General features: G+C 38.6%; 1 protein-coding gene across 1 annotated transcript in view; it reads right to left on the reverse strand.

Annotated features, from left to right (window-relative positions):
* Positions 1-22,059, reverse strand: part of cfap299 (cilia and flagella associated protein 299) — a 67,875-nt gene that overhangs the window by 31,567 nt on the left and 14,249 nt on the right. The window contains exon 3 of the mRNA XM_034872929.1: positions 18,965-19,055. Within this exon, the coding sequence (XP_034728820.1) occupies positions 18,965-19,055 (91 nt within the window). The remainder of the gene's footprint in view (positions 1-18,964; positions 19,056-22,059) is intronic.

Here is a 22,059-nt window from a genome sequence, read left to right on the forward strand (position 1 = left end):
ATGGAACTTAATAGCATCTTTCAAACCATTGCTTTGGTATCCAGGGCCTCAACTTTACTGTTTGGTTTTCTTTCACCGCCTTCATCAGCATAATTTTCTGAAAGCATATTCTGTGAGAAAAAAGTGTGGATCTTAAATTAGTGGGAATAGGACAGTTGAAAATACAATTTAGGATGATTACACTGATGTATTTTAACCGTATGGTTTTAACAAAGAAATGCACCGTGGAAGGCTGATTGAAGCCAAACTGAACTTGCTCTCTGCCCCTCTTTATAAATGATCACTGTAATTTGTGTTTGTTTTGAAAGCCATATGAAGGCTTGTCACCACTACAATCAATAATATGAAAAAAATGTCTAGTCCAACTTCAAATAGAAACTTGGTTTTGTAAGGCTTTGCAGCTGTATAAAGAATTTTCTGCCTTTGAACTGAAACTAACACACACATAAGTGCTCTAATAGCCCCGCTCATGGCATAATGATGAGTTGTTCCGTGATTATTGTTTACCCTGCTTAAAATAACTTATTAAACAGGTGCAGCGTTATCAGGGCCTTATTTTTGTTGACACATTCCGAAGCAGACAAAGCCACAGGTGTAAGGCTTTGAAAGGGAAAGTGTACATAGCACAATCAGTTCTTAAGACAGACAAATGACTGCTGGGGCATGGGCTGGGCAGAGCTTAAAGGAAATGTTTGCCCTAAATTCAATTACTTTAGTTAATGAAGTCAGTATTAAAAGTGTTTGTTAAAGGCAGATTCCTACTGAACATTATTAACTTGACTATGAGAGCAAAGCAAAAGGTCATTCCCTGTGTAGCAAGTACTGTGTCAGTTATCTTATGGTTCATATACAACAACATTTGCAAACTTCAAATAGGAACATTCACATACTGTAGATGCCTTGTAATTATGTCGTATTATATTTGAAGACACACTATTTGAAGAAGCAAATAAGGTGACAGAATAACCAAATTTGCTGCAGACGTTAATATGCTCCTATATTTCTGTCAGGAGGGACAGTGGACACAGCTCAGCCTCCCCATTCTATCTGCATCCATGTTACTTCTGAAAAATGTGGTAAGATTTTATTGGTGGCTAAGTGCAGATAATAATTTTAACAAATGAAAGACCTGCAAGAGATTGATTTCCAGTTTCGTAATTAAAAGTTGAGCAGACAGAAATAAGCACAGCAGAGGAAGGTTATGATTAGGTGTTTGAAGATGCAGATAGGCTACAGGATAAAGAAAACTATGTTTGGAAATCTGCATGGGGTAATAGAAGAAATATGCCTAAACAGCACTGGAATATTGTACATCAAAGTGTAGACCTTTTTACAGTTTGAGTGACTGAGCTGCTCATAGTCCTCTCAAGTGCTGAAATTGTTTAAGGATGTTAAGATTAGACTTCAAAATGACATGGAAGCTGCACAGACGATCCGAAATAGAAACCAAATGGTTCAAATACAGACAACAAGTCCTCTAACTGTCAAACATTAGGGTTTTCTGATGAAAAGAGAAAAAGGAAATGATGTGACCAATTCCTGATCTGCCATCTCTACAGTTAGGGTATGGTTAGATTTAGGGAAATAAATACTAAGTTAAGGTTATGTAAAAATCAAGGGTTTACGCAAAGTATTTGGTTAATGGTTAGGGAACAATCTCAATTTTGGATAAAGAAGAGCGTCTTGGTTAAGGATAGAGAAAGAACCCTGTCATGGCTTAAATAAACCAACAATGGTAGAAATTGGACAGTGATTTCCCATGTCACTTTGTTGAACCACCCATCATGGGTAGGAATATAAAATGTGTAACTTTAACACTGGCTAAAGTTAATCAAAGCTCAACCATGAAGGTGACGGAGCAACTTTTCAAATTTGTCATATGGGTTGTTGTGGAAGGCACTGACAAACAACTTGTTTTGTTGTTTAGTTGCAATCACTTGTGAATTTTCAGTTCTAACCTTCTTTTGAGGTGAAATGTTCTATAGTATTCTTGTTTTACAGGATAAACTTAATAATTTTTTATTGCGGTTTCCCCCAAAAATTTAATTATAATACAATCAAAATGAAGTACATGTAATAAAGAAACCACAAAACAAAGTGTATAGTACATAACTTAATACGTCTGAAATATCCCAGAGGCATTTCAGTGGCTTGTCCCTTTAAAATAGCAATGTTAAGCCATCGAGTAACATCACTAAGCTAACAAGGCAAACGTGTCCTGGTAGTAAAGCCACAATACCCTAAAGCCTTAGCTTCAGCTAATCTGAAAGTATGCTGAGTGTCCTTATGTGGGGAACAATGAGGGTGTGTGGTGGGAAGAGAAGGAAATCTTACACATACCACGCAGGCCGCACAAAATTAACTAAAGTGTGTTTTTAAGAGTGGGAGGGACCTAAAATAAATCTTGAAAGACCTGACAATCATGCTCCTTGTCTGACTCTTATCCAAGTTTAGCCCCGCACACAACTGGAGGTTAATTCTTTTGACCTGAGACAAACTCTTTCACATTATTAGGCATTTCTGCTGTTGACAGAAGCTTTCAAAGCTTGTTCGTTACAGACCAAACATGTCAGAGAAAGTACCAAGAATGCCAACCATCTCAATGAGGCAGCAGCCTCCTGTTTGGTGGTCGAAATGAGTGAACTGTTCAACGGACTGAGAGAGGCAGATAGCTCGGTTTCTTTTAACTTGTGCTCTAAAGAGTTACAATCATCGAACTATATCAGGGCTCGACAGTAACAGTTGCCCTTGGCAACAGATTAAGTCAACTGGCAATCATTTCGTGGTCTCTGGTGGCCCCCTTTGGCAACCACCTGTTCGACATCTGTGTTTTTTTTAATATAAAAAACAAATCAAAACTAACAAAACTCGAAAGTCTTATTTCAAAAGAAGTCATTTTAGGTGCTTGTCTTGGTGAAGTTTAAACACTACGTTCATGCGCAACACAACATTTCAGCTGTTGTGCGACTGCTTCCCACACACGCTTATTTGCCGTGAAAAGATACAGGCAACGCAATTTTTGGTTCACGCGCATATTAAAATCCAATGATGATATGGCACCCGTGTCCAGTATCTACCGTACGGAAAAGCAACGCGTATTTTGGTGCTTCATTACAGTGCCACTTAGCTAAATGTCTGCGCTGCTATCTAATGCTCTTAAACAGATCTTTGTTAAAATGCTGACAGCTAAACTGTGTGGTGTGACTGTATTTCACTGTAGAGGATTCCAAGAGCGTTACGTACAACCGTCTGCCGCTAAAGCTATGACCTAAAAGAAAAACTAATTCTGATCACTGCTGTTGTTTGAAAAACACAGACGTGACTAAATGTCGCATTTACTTAAAACTAAAAATGATTGTAAAATACTAGTGCTGTCACTTAAACGCGTTAACGCAAAGTCATTTTAATGGCATACATTTTTTTTGTTGCAAGATTAACGTTCTTTTTGGCCTAGCAAACTTTGTAGTTTTTTTAGACATGCTGTTCCAACAACCACATCTAGCTAGACCGGAAAAGATAAAAAAACAGGCCCGCCGCACACACTTGTTTGGGCTTGTGAGCCGGCCAAGGTTCGTGGAGCTGAGTGTTGCGATTTCGGTTTCATTTTGCATATTGTTACAGCCCTAGCCGATATGACGAAACAATATTTTGGGTGTGACAAATGGTGGTTTTAGAAGATCTCTACATGCATGAAAATCTGACAATAATTGAACTGAAAAAAAAACTAATTTAAGGCAAAAAAAACATGTAGGGCAAAATTTGCAATACACCAACCAAACACTCTAAGAATATTACACACTAGTGTTTACTTTGGGCGAAGGTTAAAACGTTACATGCCTAGATGAACTCACTCTTAACACAGGTTTAAGTTCCAGCAAAAACATTTCCGTAACATTGTCCGGCTCTCAGAAATTAAACCAATCAGTGTTTAGAAATTCAGATGACTTGTTTATCTTATGAATGGTAGACACCGAGGTGAGAGCTGTAAATCTAAACATTCAATGCACATAATACCTAACAGCTGAAGCTTTAAAACAGGGTCACACACATTCACAAATATGTTTCAATTGATATAGAATAGAAGAGCAAAATCTGTATCTGCTGAATGAGAGAAAACAACACAAAGCCATGAATAAGCAATTACAGGTGATTTTGTTACAAATTTGCGTGACAAATTACAATGAATGAAGCAGCCTTAGCGATAATGGGGTCAAGTGCCATAGAGCTTTTTAGCAAACAGTTCCCACCTGTGTTCCTTAAAAGATGGCTGTACTCTTGCAGTAACCACAACACATTGACACAAAACAGAGCACCTCCACTCCTTGTAATTTGAAAGTTATTTCACAAACCATTATCGTAAATTTCTCTTTGTGAGCTCTTTCTTTAGTATGAGTTTATGATCCGTCAGTTGTCCCTGAGGGGGAAGGAAAAGGAGGTGGGCTGAACATGTTCTCTGTGGGCTAAGTGGCAGCTCAATGTGTCATGGGAAAGAAAACATGCCCCCTGTGGCTGGCCTGTTTAAGGTATCCCTTCAAAAGGTTATGGTCTCTCTTTAATGCCAACATCACAGGCTGGTCTGGCTCTGAGCTAGTCACTAACAGGAAGTCTCTGCTAATCCTGGTCTTCCCTAATAGAGGAATTCTCAATATTCCCATTGTCTTCCTGGCTGTACTTCCTCGAAGTCTTCAACTGCTTTGTTTGGCTCTGATTCTTTTCAAGAACTATGATCTGGGACAGTTGGGATTAATAAATCCATATTCAATTGTGATGCTTCAAAACACGAATCTGAAATAATGATAAATTCATCCAATTTGGTTACTTTGTTCGAGTTGTTTTTACAAAAACTGAAGTGTTCGCCTTAAGATCACCTTGCAATCAAATAGTGTTGCATTTCTTTCCTTGGATTTTTTATTTAAAAAAAATCTTTTTTCAGCGGTTCAGCCATTGTGGCTTAAGCTTATCACACTAAGATGACAGTTCTTTTGTTTATTCCAGACAAGCCGCTACTGCTGTCACTATAAGATGATTTCTAGTTAGTGCTGGGCGATTTAGAGATATCAGATATCACAATATTATTGACCAAATAGTTGATGTCGATGTCCATTTCAGCAGCTAGGTGTTGCTTGAATTGCAATTGTTTTAATTCAATCAGTCTAATTATTGATGGGAATGTAACTGTTTGCAAAGTGTTGTGCTGCTGACTGGTTTGCTCTGAATGCTGATGCACAGATTAAAGCCAAGCCTGTCATGGGTATAGTCCAGTATAGCGCAGCTCCTATCAGCATTATTCCAAAGCACTCAGGCATGACATCTGCCAAGAGGCCTGCTGCAGGGTTTGGCCTCATCACCAGGAACACGTCCAAGTCAAATATTGTTGCCCTCGCACATTGTGGGGCAGCACCCTGTAACAGCTCCTATTTAACCAGGAGGTGATGTTTATGACAGTGCTCGGAAAATTAATGGCAACGTTTCCATACTGGACAAAAAAAAAAAAAAAACGTGGGAGGTACAACATACCGCACACACTCATGCACTTCGGATGTGGTGGTGTGGGGGGGGGGGAAGGTGGGGTCAGGCCTCATTGTTTTTTCTACATCACAACTTGACCAGTGTGTTATCGGCGGCAAAGACATGTCCGACACCATGCTCTGAAAAAGTAGGATCAAAGTGGATGACATAAGCCAGCACAGCCTTCAGAGGAATAAGATGTACACAGTGGAGTCTTTATCAAAGGCTTGCCTGTTTTAAGATCCTAATTAAAGCTTGCGGAGCTCCCCCTCCCCCCTTCCCAGTGGAAATAGGTGTTCAAACATGATTCTGTTTTAGTTGGCCTGCTGCTCTGCTGAGAAGCTCCCCCTTTGGGCTTGCCATGAGACTCCTGCAATTGCCGGCTGTCACACTGCAGCACAAGGAATTCACAGTGTTTTTACTGTGTTTTTCAAACCATGAAATGCACTTCAGTTCAGCCCTGCAAGAGGAAAAGAATAATAGAGACTGTGATTCCGTTTGATCTCTGCTTTCTGTGGCTCTGAAATAACTAAAAAGGGGGCCTGTGGTTTAAGACAACACTAACATTGTCTAAAGCAATAAGAGCAACGCTACATGTCTGGGAGTGCAAACATGTTTATCTTTTTCACCCTTTTCCTGGTCGCTGCTGGCTGATATCAGACTCCTTTCTGCTTAGACAAGATGAGTAGATTTTGCTGTGTTTTTTTGTCATAGGTGATAAGATAAATGAGAGGGATATCCATGTTACAACCAGGCCAGCACTGCGATATCAGCTGAGCCAGATGGTGGCTGGAAATGCATAACTGATAAATAAAGTAGAGCTGGAAGTACTGTAAGGGAACACAATTGAAAAAAAAAAACAAGAGGGCAAGATGGAAAGTAAATACCAGCCGTCAGCTAAATACTGGGGAATTCTGGCAGTGGTTTGGAGGTTGATCTACTGTCCCAGCCACTTTGGTAGGTTACTAAAGAAAATAGTTAAAGCTGCAGGTGAGTTCTGGCCTGCCACTGTGGTTACTGTGGCCAAATGTTAGTTTGGATATGTGTATGTGATTTGCAGTGGAGACAAAAAAAAGTGCTGTAGTAAGCTCCTGTAATAAGCTGTATCTTTTTGTCATTCGTGAGACCAGTGGTTTCTGTGCTGGAGATTTCAAAATCAGAGGTGAGCAGTGGTGTAATGCATTATTGCGTGAATTTTCTGAATAAGTTTGATTCTTTTGGGAGATGTTTTTAGTCATTTGTTAAGACTAAGTACCCATGCTAAAGAATAGCAAAGCAACCAAACCAATGTAACTGCAGCAGGAAAATAAAGCACTTCCTGTTTGAGGATTCTTTTCAGGAAGGGTCTTTCTCACACAATGTTTAGAATAACATGTCAACAAAAGGTAAAAGCATCTGGCCATGTGTAATTGACACACCTTACTAAAATAATGGGAGTTCAAAGTGGAGAGAAAATAGATCACAGTATAGGAAATTAGGCTGCCTTTCCTGAGTGAAACGCAGGCCTAAAATTGACCCCCGAAGAATGACCCGAACCCGACCAAAGACTGGAAGCTATATTTATCCTTTATTTTACCCATTACTGAGCATTAGCATGCCAGGCTAACGCAGTGCATTGGCAACACCTAGTCTTCTCCCCTCTTCCCACTTGACACATATATCTGCTTTCAACACATGGCATTCAAGAAAGCAAACGCCCAGCATGGTCAGAGGAAAAATAGTAATTTCTTGATAAATTACATTTGAAACTTACCAAACAGCCAAGGCTATGCTGGTAACCTACTACTTTACTGCTTTCAATAAAGGCATAAATGAAAAAACTCTAATCATTGAAAAACAAGGAAATACTGTGACTATACAAAATCCAACAAAATCGTCTGGTAACTCTAAGTCAACGTGAACATATTTTAACCTTCATGAATAACTCAGAAAATGCAATGTACAGTGGTGTTCACCACAAATGATGAATTGTTGTGGCTCAGGGTACTAAATGAAAGGACATACTTTTGGTAAACTGAAGAATCATAAAGGCAAAAAAATGACATTTTCTAAAATGGTCAACTCTTAATGTAAAAAAAAAAACTGTGCCTCAATATGAGACTGCCTGACCATTAAGTTATACATAGGCATGTAGCCTGGAAGCATTCAAATACATCACAAACAGGTCTTCAGAGCTCACTATCTGACATAAGATAAATAGGTTACATATTGCTTTTTCTGACAAATATGGGCGTGCACATTTCCACTCTTGTTTGCCCTTCAACAAAGCTCATTAAAGCCCAATCCTTTTTCAGTATCAACACCTATGGGTGAACTGTATCAGCCTGAAGTGTCAGATACATTCTCAACATGATACATGGGTTTTGGTTAATTTTACATAACATACACACAATTCATGTTTACTCTTTCTCGTTTTACCACATGACATCTTTGCGTAAGGCCCTGTGTAAATAATGTGTGTAACCTTTAGTTCTCCCTCATTACATTAATAAAACAATGGCATTATGTTCGTATTTGGTTAAGTATTTGTGTACTCCCTAACACATATTGATGCTTTCTGCCTAAAGTTGGTGCCTTTGAGGTTTTAAGTGTTGAATAGGAAATGTTTTGTACTAATATATGCAATACTTAGATGACACTATATACATGAATAACTTAATTTAATCAAAACAGACACCAAATTTGAGTATCCTTTGTGTAATAGCTCAAACCATCTGCAATTTTCTCTGGCAAAGACCTCATACAAGTGTTAATGTGCATTACAATGTCATGAAAATATTCTGAGAATTTGGCCTGTCTAAATTTTAGAAGCTTGCAAGTTAAACCATGAGCTCAAATCTTCGGCATTTCAGTGAGACTGGGAGTGGGAAACAAGAAGACACGCTGACATTGACCTGATGAGGAACTGTCCATCAATAGCAGCTGGTCTCTCAGGATACAAATCAAAAACACAACGTCCTGGTCTTGCTCTTATGGCAGGAAGAGGGATGAGACTGTTGTTGTGCTGTAGACAGGGATAGAAGGTACTGGAGCTGAAGCCTGTACGCCTCTGTAAGACATGTGCACGGCTCTAAGTAGGAGAGATGCCATCCAGTATTTACTCAGGTGGAATAATACACAGCCAAAGCAGTCCAGTGTGTAGTGATAAAACAAAGAAGATTCTGAAGAATGTGCTCCATATGTTGCTCAGAGCGGATAAGCATTAGCTGAATTCCCAGATTGGGTATCGATGTTTTGACCATAAATGGATTCCTTTACCACTCAAAGGGCTACCTGGTTAGCCAAAATGTTTACCTAGTGAACCTTGTTAGTTTTTAAAGAATATACCAGAGCTTCCGCATAGCTAAGTGTAAAGGAGTTGGAGCACACCAAGGCTAATTTTTTTCAACCTTGAGGAGAAAGGAAGAGAGCATTTCACAGCCTGATGACTGGAACTGAAAAATATCTTCAAGATTTACTTTAGAAGGTTGAAAGGCCAGTTTGATACATTGCTATAGCAAACAACAGACAGACACTCAGCTACACCGCACACCGCCTCATAGAGTCCCCATCTTTAATATGCCCATGTCTCTCCTACACGTTAAAAGAGGAGGAGGAGCATAATAGAGATAATATGAGGTTTGAAAATTGCTTTTGTCTGCAAATGCCTTGATATGCAGTTCAGCCAGGTTTTTGAAAAAGGGTTTCTGTGTCAATGCACCTTATGGGTGGTTTAATCAAGACATATGGTCTATTAAAGTCAAAGCACTTGATTCTACCGAGTATTACAAGATGCAATACCAAGAATCTGTTAGCATGTCTTTAAATGATGCTAACCTGCAGCCGGATTTAGATTTACTTGATTTGAAGCAATGGACAGTCTTGATGGGGCTGGGGAAAGTGTTGGTAATGCAGTTGTAGTTGCAACAGTAGTCTACACATTTACGGGGAAACAACACCAAGGTTTGTTTGAGTTGGATCTGTTGATTATATGTATTCTCTGTGGACATAGTGGTTACAAATTGCTTTAAAGACAAATCTCACACATACTGCACCTGCAGCCTCACAGAACAGTCTCACAAGTTCAGACTGTGAGCAACTCTTGGCTTCCCTCCCTGACAGGAGGCCAGGAAGAAGATGGGTCCGTAAACAAAGGCGGCAATGTAATGCTGCATCGGCTGCATCAATGTTTTATTATTTTAGAATGTGCGACTGTAAATTAATTTGGGCATGTTTATCCATTACTGGTCATTTTTAGGTATTTTAGTGAATAGATTTCAGAGTCTAGCAAGTTTATTATAGGACCTGCTACACAAAGTGTTGATTTCAAGCCTAAGGAGTCTAAAAAACACAGCCTGCACATGGCAGGTGCACATTCCAATAGGGACAAGCCAAAAACATCTAGGTAGTATTCAACACAGATGTTCAATCCTCCCTAATATACAGAACAAGCACATGTACCCTGTGTCTCCCTAACCCATGGACAGGAGTTGGAGTGAAAACATGCTAAAATCCGTAAGTCCATGAAAAGTGCAAATGAAAGGAATGCAAAATATAATATGGCTGTAAATAATGATTGATTATAGCAATGGATGATTTCAACCTCACAGTACAAGATTTTTATTATATATCTGACGGAGAGAAGCATGTGACCTTGATATGTCAAAGGAAAAAATTCAAGAATTGTTATTATCAGAGAAGCATGTGACCTTGATATGTCAAAGGAAAAAATACAAGAATTGTTATTATCAGCCATCTAACTAAAATGGCTAACAATCACTACAACAGTAACCACCATTGTACTACTGCATCTGTATCCACCAATGTACTAGAACAATGGAGCATGCTTGTTAGACAAACAAAGATGTCCAGAGTGTCATTACTATTTAGGTAAATGAGGCCAATTAGTAGTAACTAATGGGCTTGTGCCATGGATCTCATGTTCATGTGAAAGTGAGTTACAATATTAGCACAACTTCTTACATTGTTGTCTGACCCGAAACCACATACTTCAATCAGCTACCAAAGACCACGCAGAGCTGATGTAAATGCAGTCACAATGTTGCCTTTATAATGGTTTTATATTCAAAAAGTCAAGGTTCTTCAAGACGTAGTTTATGTAGCCCCGGGTTTCCGGCTGTTCAGTTGTTCCAGTGGAAAATGGCAAAGCTGTGAGTTCCTGTGTATCTACAGACTTTGTTGACTGTGATTTAGGATACATTAACCTAAGATAAAGCACAAGCAATTAGTTTAATAGCAAAATAAAATAAAGTGATCCTTTTATAGTCTGCTTCCCAATAAATCTTCAACTGTGTCCAAAATGAGAGCTCTTAAGGACTATAGTAACAAAGCACAACCGTAGTTTATTCAGACTCCCAGATGGCTTCTAGCTAATGCAAGACTTCCTTTAATACCAAGCTGACAGCTTAATATGATTCCCCATCTTCCCAGTGGCAAATCAAGCTGATGGGTGTTTTGATGTTGTGTTCAACAATTGTGTTCCAAATGTATTTGAAAAATCTTAATGCCTTGAGTTAAATAAAAAATCCGGAGGGATTAGATTAAATGTATCCGTTTTCATATGCTCTGAAAATGTTCCAGGGGTCACATTTTTGGGGAGATGTCTCTAGACATAGCAGCAGTTCACAAGAGGGAGGGGTGCAGAAGAAACATTACAGTGGAGCTTTCAGTGGCAAAACAGTGAGTCGAGTAGTGGCACTTGCATTCTGGGATATTTGATGTTTGATTTCATGGGAAAACAAACCTTTCATCCGCCTTGTAACAGCTTCCAAATGGCCCATGGCGTGTTCTGACTGGATTTGGCTTTTATACCTTAACCAACTAATTATTCTTTCATTCAAGAAAATATGGCATGTCAAAGCTCGGCTATTGATAGCAGCTGAAGAAACCCTGACGTAATAATTAAAATATGTATGAATCAGATTAATCAAAGTCCATTATCTTTCAATTGCCATTTATGACGAGCTCCAGAAGACAATTGTATATAACATGAGAGCGGGTTAATCTTTATTTTTCTCATTCCTTTCCAAATCCCTGAGTGGCAGATACGGTGCATTGAGAGATGGGGCACAGCTGCCATGTTGGCTGTGTGGACTAACATAACACATAATGCTTTGGCTATCTCTTTTCGTTTTATAGACTAAGACACTAGCCGTGAAATCCACATCTTGTAATCAGCCAAAAGTAATACTTCACAGTTAAATGTTATGGTGTTCCTCAAGACCTGCGACTGTGAGAAAGTACAGCCAAAGCGTTACAGTTCAAAGCTCAATGGTCACATAAATCAAGAGCCAAAATAATAGAGCAAAAGGGTTGTTTTTATGACATTGAGGGTTGATCATGGAAGTTTTTCTGTTTCTGTATCAGGTGAAATCATGTCTTAGAATTTGACAGAAAAGAAAATAGATGCTGATCAGGTCATCTCAAATATCTCAACGGTCACTTCTCCAGACAGAAAGTCCTTTTTTCCACTTGATAGATGGTTGCTAACTGTTGGGGCCTTATCCCAACCTCTCCACAACTCTGTGACACCATTCAAGTCAAGGTCATATGATAGCCCTGCAGGACTCTTTCCTTTCTAAAGGCTGTCCACCTTGGTCCTGCTGCTTTGAAATCAAACTTGCCATTGTTATTTTTACTGCCCATGACAAGGACAAAGGGACTGGGCAGCGGGGACACACACACGGCTTGTAATGCAATAGGGCTGGGAATTCCTCTTTAATTTCAATGCTATACTTGATCTCTGGGCTGCATGACTGACCACCTTATTATCTATAGCGACAAGAGCTTATCAATACAGAACTCGCTGGGTCCACAGACCAAAGACAAACACTTCCTTTATGCAGGATGTCCCCTCTGGGCATGAGACACGAAGCGCAGGCCAACCAGCTAAATTCCACAACTGAAAGGGTGGGAGACTGAAAATCAATTCTAAACAGTCAAATTAGTCTAACAAAATAGTAAAATGAAAAGGAGGACCTTTTTACATCTTCTGCAGAGCTTTCCTCAGTGTCTTAGTAACAAAAACAATCTGCATTTAGATTAGAACAAAATGACAAGGTGTGTATTGACATTAAGAGAGTTAGAAATGTCTGATAATAAAAAAGCATTGTTGTCAGCCTTTCCAGAATAATATGTGTGAAGTTTAGAATGTCCACATTGGTCTATGGACATTGTCTATTGGAAAAATATGCAAGTTACCAAATTTACATTTTTGTTCAACTTTTAGCTGTCACCAATCAAAACTACAAAGCATGTTCCTACATTTCATTGTAAAATATATTTAAAATACCCCATACATGACTAATGCAATAAGAAAAAATTGAACACAAAACCGTGCTAGAGGCTTAAAGAGTGTGACATTCATGAGCTTTGGAAAAAAGATGAGATACATGTGCTCTTTAATGTTAAATAAGTAAGAACAGTCCCATATTCCACATATACTGTATCTCCACTCCATTATAATGAAAAAAAGTAATTAATCTACTAAAATTGGTTATTACTTACTTACTTACTTACGCCTACTAACTTACTTACTTAAAGTTCTCACTTTAAGTTTGACACATGAATGAGTCCTTCCTGATACGACTGTTTAACACTCAATCAACCAAGTTCTCAGAAGTGAGAACCAAATATTTCACATGACGAAGAAGTGATTTGTTATCAATTTGTTCTTGTTCACAAAGATTGACAGGACGAATGTGACTCCCATTGGTTTGTTCCTTACTATTGACACAACAAACTGACTTCTGTGATAGTCTTGCTGCTTGGGAATGAGCTGAGAGCAAACAAACTTATTCAGTGTTATGGAAAGGCACTGCGCCAGCTGCTTTGTTTTAATGAAGTTCCCTATTGTTACTAAATGAGTGATGACTTTACCGAGACAATAAGAAACTCTTTTTTTGGCCTCTTTATGGCAGTGAATATTTACTTTCAGGGTACATTATATTCTTTTGTCGACTGAAAAATCAATCAAATTTAACAACTTCTGATGATGGTCATTTACATTATAATCAATTATTATCATCAATCATCATATCTGTCATGTAATTTCTTTGTAATGCACCATGAGTAACCACAAGATTAGTGTTGATTAAATTTTAGCAAGTCTTACTATATAACAATGTGACACTCCACCTCTTAACTACAGAGATTTAAAAAAAAACAAAAAACTGCCAGACGTAACTTCACATTCAAATTGTGAGTAAAATTGAGGGTGAAAGTCAAATGTTATCACTCAAAATTTCTACCATGATAGACATTGCATTGCAACACTAAATGTTGCAGAGCAATATCCAGGTGTCCAAACTCTCTACTAAGAAGCAGTTCAGTAAATTGTAATAATTTGCCAAGAAGCTATATTTTCCCATAAAGAAGATTATCCCATAGTAGCAGCAACGTTGAGTACAGTTGTTATGCTGTAACTGGACAGATGTTATATTTAAATAACTTTATTCTTACTTAATGACCTAGATTTAACAGTGAGATTTGTCAGTAATGTTCACTGGAGGTTTCTTTGAAAGTATTTTAAATAAGAAAGCATTCTGATGTCATTGCTTATTACAGCCAGCAACAAATGTATGCTTTATATTCCATTAAATTGTTTGTTAGTTAGCCAGGTATCTAAAAAAAAAGAGATTATATCAAATATTAAGTTTGATATGTTGCAATTTAATACAACCAGAGCCTCTCTACAAACAACTGAAAACAAACAGGGATTAGAGTGGGTGGTGGCAACACACCTTCAGTTTGAGATGTGAACCTTCCAACAATGGACACCCTCAGGCATCCTGTGCAGGTGTGACCTGAATTTGATTTAAAAAAAACGTAACTTCTTACCCAGTGCAAATAAAGCCGAAGCTGCCCAGGTGCAGCTTTTGTTTGTGTGTGACTTTTGGCAGTGAAGCAGCTTTCGCAACAGGGCCGGGGAAGTAAAAGCACAATGAAGGCAAGGCACTGAAAGCTTTACATGTTCAGCTGATCAGAAAGATAGTATAGGGCTCCTTCTAGAAACCAAAAACTGAGTGCTATGGAAAAAGTCAAAGTCAATATTTTAAATGCAAAGTAGGCTTCCCTTCCTAGTATTCATTCACCTTAATCCTAAATAGAGGGAAACCGGAAGGGGGAAGGGACTGCACACAAAGGGAAGATGAGCTCTGTTCATCAAGAGTCATGTCTGCTATCAATCTTTTGAAAAGCCATTTGGGCCAGGGGAGAAGAGACAGAATAACCTGACAAGTGTATTAAGTGACAGGTGTAATTTCAACCTGACTTAAAAGGCTAAGCAAGACAAAAAGGAGGACAAAAGAGTGACCCCTCTGATGAATGAGACGAAAGATGACAATGTATTTTTTTCCTCCTCCATTATGCGACTAAAACTGATAAATCTGTGTCCTAACAGTCCTTAACCACAATGATGAAACCCTTTATGATAAATTAGGTGGGTGATACTTGAGACAGGGTCTGTGTTTTAACAAAGACAGTACACATTTAAAGTCAAATAAAACTAATTAGACAATTTGCGTTTGATTTGTATTTTTAATCATAACCCACTTATCATGGAAATTTCAACATGAAGAAGACTGGCAAATATGCTTTTAGCAAAGTCGGTAGGTCTGCTAAAGCATTCACATTAAAATGACTTAAATGCTCCTCAAAATAATAATGTGCATACATAAAAAATGATGGAAAAGGGGTAAAACATATATGTAAGACAAGGGACTGCTTTGCATTAGAGTGCAGTAAAAACGAGTCAAGAGGAGGACCTGGAATGCATTACTAGGACGGATCCTCAGGTTTGAGGAGCTCGACTCATGTGTTTCAATAACCCCTTAAAAAAGCTCACGGACAGTGTGAAAGATCCCTTACGATGGTGGGTGGTCTTATTATTGAACCTTATCTGAGATGAACGTGGGTAATTTGACTCTTTCATAAGGAGGATTTTAGGTGCAACAGAGGGAAGAAGTCCAAACCGTGTCAATATTCATTATACTGCATTGTTGTTTGCATTTTTTTGGCAGATGTTAGTATAAAAATGTCCCCTGTGTAACATATGTATGATACCAATTGGTTACAATATTAATGTTCAAAAATATACATACTAGAAAATATAAAAGTAACATACACGTTTTTATGAAAAAAGGTATGACACATGTTTTACTGTACACAATGTCCACACATGTGCACATGTTGTCTGGAATACATCTGTGCAATGTAAATATCCCAATGAGGTCAAGCCTTGCCAAACTGTATAAAGATTACCTGTTACTTAAACAGTTTCAAAGAGAAGCGCACAAATGTGGGTTCAATTTTAAACAGAGTGGGTCTCAAAGGAAAATAAACACCTTCCTGATCCAATATTTCAGTAAAGAAAGCTCTTAAGAGATGAAAAATAAGAAGAGGTGGGAAAATATTATGTCAGCAAAACCATGTTACACAACATGATATGTTGCTTGTTTTTATTCTGGCTCTATTTTCTGTATAAAGGAAGAGAGTTTAAATCACTTAATTTTTCACTGGAGGTTTCTTTGAAAGGATAAAGCTGTATCTCTCAAATGGTTTAAGTTATGCGGGGCTGAATGAAAGAGTGGGGGCTTTTGCATAGTACATCTAGCATCCAGGGGGAAACCTTCTGGTGTAACTACCTCTACTCCCCTCCGTGCACTTCATGTGATCTCGTAATTGCAAAGCCCACAGGGGCAAGTAAATGGGGGTCAACAAAAGTCCTTTTTTTGTACTTCAGCATCTTGGAAGTGAATCATTTGAGTGTCTATCAACACTGTCCGCAGAACATTGCGAAATACAATTCCCAAAATGATACACATTCCATTCATCACATAGTGTTAGTAGAGAGAGAGAATTTTGTTAAAAGTAATGTTTGTAGTAAAAATAGTCAGCTTCGGAAGTTAAAATCTCTCCCTGGTTTATCTAAGTTTAATTAAGCACGCAGGCTTTGTCTATGAATCAACAACACCTTAATAGGTAAGCTTGACTTCAGACAGGACGGGCAAAGCTCCACCTTTTCCATTGCAGACAGTACAATAACTGCATCACTGCTGATGCCCCACCAATACGCCATTCAAACTCCATCTTACTATCACTTTGGAATAAGACCTAAAGATAGTTGTACTCATTCACTTGGGGCAGCAACTCAATCCCAATCAAAGGGGGCATTTTCAGACTATTTTCTGAGGGAGTACCTAAGACTTGGTAGTGTGGACTTTCAATCCAACCACTTCACACTCTGTTACAAACTGCCCCGGTGTGTGCTGGAGGTCACGGTGTGATGAAGGCAACCAGCCTCTCTCTACTTTTCAACTGCACCTGGAGAGTCTTCTGGCCTTTGTTGAACTCAACTGCAACTGCCAAATGTGGAGAATATGGAGACAGCATTCACTGCAGACAAAAAAGGACTGGCCAATAGTAGTGGCCCTGGCAGCTATTTTCCCCCCTCTACCCTCCACAAGAAACTCCCTGCCCCCCTTACCGCTGCAAAGCTTTTAGACTACTTCCGTGATCTCTGACAAAGAGATGGGCAAAGGAATCCTTAACTCTCAGCCCTTAGCCAGGCATCAACTTACAACTCTGTCCTCACCCAAAACATGATGCTTCACATTGCAAAAGCCATTTTTAGCAGCAAAGGATGAGTTTAGCAAGCCCCCCACTTTTGCCTACCACTCAACTGACAATACACCTGACCCTTACACCTATTACAGGCAATGAGACAAGTTACAAGAATAAAGGCTCAGATATGGTATATAAGCAGATCTGTTAAATGCTACATTGGGTGTCTGCAAAGGCAGACGTGTTCATACATTTACAAATGGTATATAACTTAAATTCACATCAAGCTGAGCAAGAGAAAGTATAAATTGTTCTTAAGCACGCTCATCGTTACGCTAAATGGGTTTTATACATTTTCTAGAACAAAAGATAATATAGTTTTATATGAGTAAGACAAGCACATAATAATCAGTGTTAACAGTATTTATGTCCTATCATGTCACTGGTTGTAAACGATAACGAGCGCTTGGCTTAAATTACCCCGGCACCATGTCGGATCTCCGGCGTGCGACTGTGAGGAAAAATAAATAATGAATTTCATAACTTGCGTGCGGTTTTATATTTTTGAGCCAAATGATTTCACCTACCAATCACATGAGAGGAACGCAGCTCTAACTAATGTAGAACTTAAAGTCCTCATGGGATTTGTTTTTGATGCGCTAGGTTTAACCAATCAACAAACTTCCACCTACCAATGAAACAAGTTTGAGCCAATCAGAGGGAAAGTAGGGCGGGTTCGTGGCCGAAGGCGAGAGTGCGGTGTGTGATCTCTATGGTACCACCGCTAAAAAAAATGTAGATACAGCTTCAGCTAGTTGAGAAAGGGGTTAAAATTAAATGGCACTGGGCACAAATAGAGGAGAAGAGGAAAAGGTGGACACCGGAACCCGTTTAGCATTTGGTGCCTCAAACTGAGCACCCGGCTGCAGCGTATGTTCAAGGAAGAAACTCACTGTACAGCAGCAGAGGTAAGAAAATGCTTGCTAGTCATTAGATGCTAGTCACAAAGCTTTGTTCCATGGACTCTGTTATACATGTACTGACACTGGTACTGGCACCGATAGCTACCGCTGCGACTGCGCCTTTATTGACCGACCATGTTTGTGTTAAAATCAATATGTGTGTGCACGTTCATAACGGAACACAATTTGTCATTAACAATGGTCACTGTGTAAAACGTGTATAAAGCCCAAACTGCCTTGACAAAGCTGTCTGTTTGGAATCAGCATGGCCATTATTTAAACATAAAAAACTTGTCCCAGAGTTTAGACCGTCTCAAAATCTGCTAGAACATGGCACAACGCATATTCAAAATCTATAAAAGTTTTGTTTTTACAATTACTCAATGTAGGGTTATGATATTATTGCAATATTTAAATCTACATTGATTTAATATATGGTTGGAAGAAGAGAAAAGAAAAAAAAAGGTTCAGGCTCAGGATTTTTTTTCACTTGCCCTGCAAGCGCTAACAATTTAGTTTGTAAGCCATTTTGAAAAGAAGGCTAATACTGATACTTATACTTATCAATCAGTTGTGAAAATTCTAAATGTTGTCGTGCAAGGTTAAATAAACTGTGGACTTCTGAGTCATATGCTCCTAAAATTGGTAATACATCTTCCGACTTCAGGTGAGGCCCGATTAGAAATCATCTCGGGGGTTCAATCTGAAAAGCACATCCAGGACAAGGCAGTTGGAGTTTGGTGAACAGGGTTTTATGGATTGGACAGGGGCGGGCAGCTGGCTCTCATGGTATTTTGGGGAGGGACGGATAGGGGGGCATTTCCACTCAACTTGACACAGTATGGATTTTGTTCCCGTCCTAATGGAATTGCGGAAATATTTTAGGGGAATCCCATTACGTAGCAATTGGAGTGCTGTAATAATGTACTCACAGTCATTTTCCCACTGCGGTTGGCCTCCTCTCGCTCTGCCAGGGCTTTCAGGAAGTTATCTTTGAGTTCTTTTCCTGCACTTGCCAGTGTCCTGGAAAAGACAACACTCAAACGGTTTGAAATGTTTCTCTTAACCTGAAAAAAAGTCACATGAAGTCTTAAAGGTTCTTTTTGGAAACCCTCAACATGTTGTAGCTTCATGGTACGCTGGCCTATCTCTGCTCTATAACATTAACAGTTAACTTAACACTAATCCTCACTGAAAAAGACTGAGTACAATTTTCTCCATGACTTCCCTTACTATTTGTAAGCACAACATATTCTAGGGCGTAACTAATTCTTGATTAAAATGTTTGTTAATTACATTAAAAAACATTTCAACATTGAATTACTACGCAAGATGCAACAGAAAGCAAGTATGACATGCAATTAAAGTCATGATATACTCAAGCCAGTATCTAGTGCTTCACCAAAGCTGCCAAGCTACCCGGACACTCCCGAAATATCGTTTTTTAACAGAAATAATGTATTTTCTCTAAAATAAATCTGAAAACTACAAAGAGAAGGAAGAATGTCACAGTTGCATTTCCTAATTTTAGTGTGCAAAGCCGTATTATCAGAGTTCATTGACTTTATACGATACTGTGGCAAGTTTTCTTTTTACACTAAGGCTGGCCTGTTTCCATGGAAACATGGTTTTGGCACACACTAATATATCCACACCTGAAAAAACATTGGCACTAATATTTGAACACTTAACACTGCAGTATGAGCAACAGAACTCTGGCTTGCAGCCAGAATTGACTGCGCAAAACGTTCATTAGATCCACAGTGAGTTAACATCTTAAAGGCAGTAAACAGGTCATTTGGGAACCTCTCAGTTGTGGTTAAGAATGCAGCAGCAGACAGACAGGAAAAAAAGGCCATTCATTAAATCAAAGTTACAGTACTGTGTAAAAACAAAGGAAAGGACACCCCTGTTTCCATTGACTTTAACCATCTCCAACTGCACTGAATATTTTTTATATTTTCAGTTCCATCAAGTATTTTAAGCATAAGAGCTGAACTATGTGAACAATCACATATTTTACTACTATTTTTACCTCGTTTAAATCCCCCCCAAGATTCAATTTTATGTTCAGTTACTCTCACCCAAGTACATTTGTTAAACCAATGAAGCACTGGTATATTTGCAGGCCCTTTTACTAACAATACATGTGCATTATGGGACCAACTGACCTGCCTGAGATGGGCATTGATGAGCATTAAGTGTCTTGCAAGGAGAATACTTCAACTAACAAAATACAGAAGTGGTGGAGAGCATTACTTTCAATTCTTCCATATTAATGCTGATACAATACCCGAGTTCAGCACCGGTAACAAAAGATGCTCCCTTCGATTACATACTTAAGAAGATAAACGTGTTGCTCTACAAAGTCCCCATTTCAGTTCCACAAAAGAACCCAATATTGTGTACATGAAAGCTTACATTTAAAACTGTTTAAATAAAAAAGGATTACTTTTTTATTTTTAAACATCTGCTTTCGGTTCTTGACAGTATAATACTTGTTGCTATTAATAAATTTACTCTGTACCAAAATAGTATTGAGGTCCAATACTTAGCCCTTAACAGAAGTCGTGAGAGGAAGCAATAAACCCAAATTTTCCTGAAAAACCACCTGCCAGTTTGACCCAGTAATCCCCAGGTCATAAATCTGTTTCTTTCAAGCTGAATATTCAACACTAATCAATTTAGTTCAGTATCATAAAGAACTATCCAAAGTTCACTGTCCAAAAAGAACACAAGGTATTCTACATCATTGGCTTTAAAAGAACACAAAGCACTTTAAAAAGCCTCAAAGGCCACAACTACTACAGACAAACGGCAAAGCCAACGTCTGCTCCTAACCTACCTTAACATCACAGTAAAAGAGAACAGGATCTGAATGCATACTAGAATTTGGAAAAGACTGTAATTTATACTAGTCCTTTTGTCCTGTGGCCCATAATGAAAGTCTTAAAGGAATCACACAGTGGTAAAATTGCACGGACAGCACATATTTAGAGGCTGGAACCTCACTCCATCTTCTGAGTGAGTGAAGGATTGTTGCTGGGTCATGGGGGCCGAGGCCCCAAAGTAAACACAGGTGTTGAGGAGGCAAGTGACTGGGGTTACCCCATCCAGTAGCTAAAGAAACACACACAGTCACGGAGAGTGAATAATACTTCAGAAAAACATGTGGACCACAGCAAGTTTGAGTTTCCCGTCAATTAACAAATTTCTTATCAAGCCTCATTTAGGAGGGATAACAAGAATTTCACTATAAAAAGATGGTTATTAGAGGTTAATGACTAGGTATTAAGCTAACTGTGATCTAGCCATGTGTTTAAAGTGTTTTGTTTTTGGATTGTGGTCAAGGCAGGTGGGCCCTGACATTAGTAGAAAAAGAAGTGAGGAAATTATGTGAACAGTCATCATCTGGCTTGTTGAAGAAAAAATCTTATTAAGAACATCTGTCCCACAGATATGAAATTACTTTTAGAAAGTTAAGAAGGGGAAACACTACAAGACAGCATAAATCTTAATTTATAAGCTCTGTGAGTTTCAGTGTATCTGCTTCATGGACATTTAAGCTTTCATAACTCTAGATTTCAAGCTCTTTTGAGACCATCCTCACCAGAAAGACTAACCCATTGTTTCTTTGTACAATTCAATTCAATTCAATTCAACTTTATTGTCATTGCACTGTCACAAGTACACGCAACAAAATGTGATTTACATCTATCCAAAATGGCTATACAGGGTATAAATATTGTATATAATTTTATGTATAAGCAAATGTAATAGTAAGGAACTTTAAGATGTTGATGCTGTTCAGTAACACTTGAAAATATATGTTTTTCTCGCCTACATTTTTACCCTTAAAAAAGTGCTGCTGTTTCCACATACTTTGGCCCTCTGGGATGATCCTGAGTTCATTGGGAAGTTAACACTCCAAACTTGTTGTTTCTAGTGAAAGTGTGACACTAGGCCTTACTGACACAGAGCTACAGAGGTTAGAACACAGAATTTCTATTTCCGTCCAAGTAAATCA

This window comes from Etheostoma cragini, chromosome 5, assembly GCF_013103735.1.
Source record: "Etheostoma cragini isolate CJK2018 chromosome 5, CSU_Ecrag_1.0, whole genome shotgun sequence".
Lineage (NCBI taxonomy): Eukaryota > Metazoa > Chordata > Actinopteri > Perciformes > Percidae > Etheostoma > Etheostoma cragini.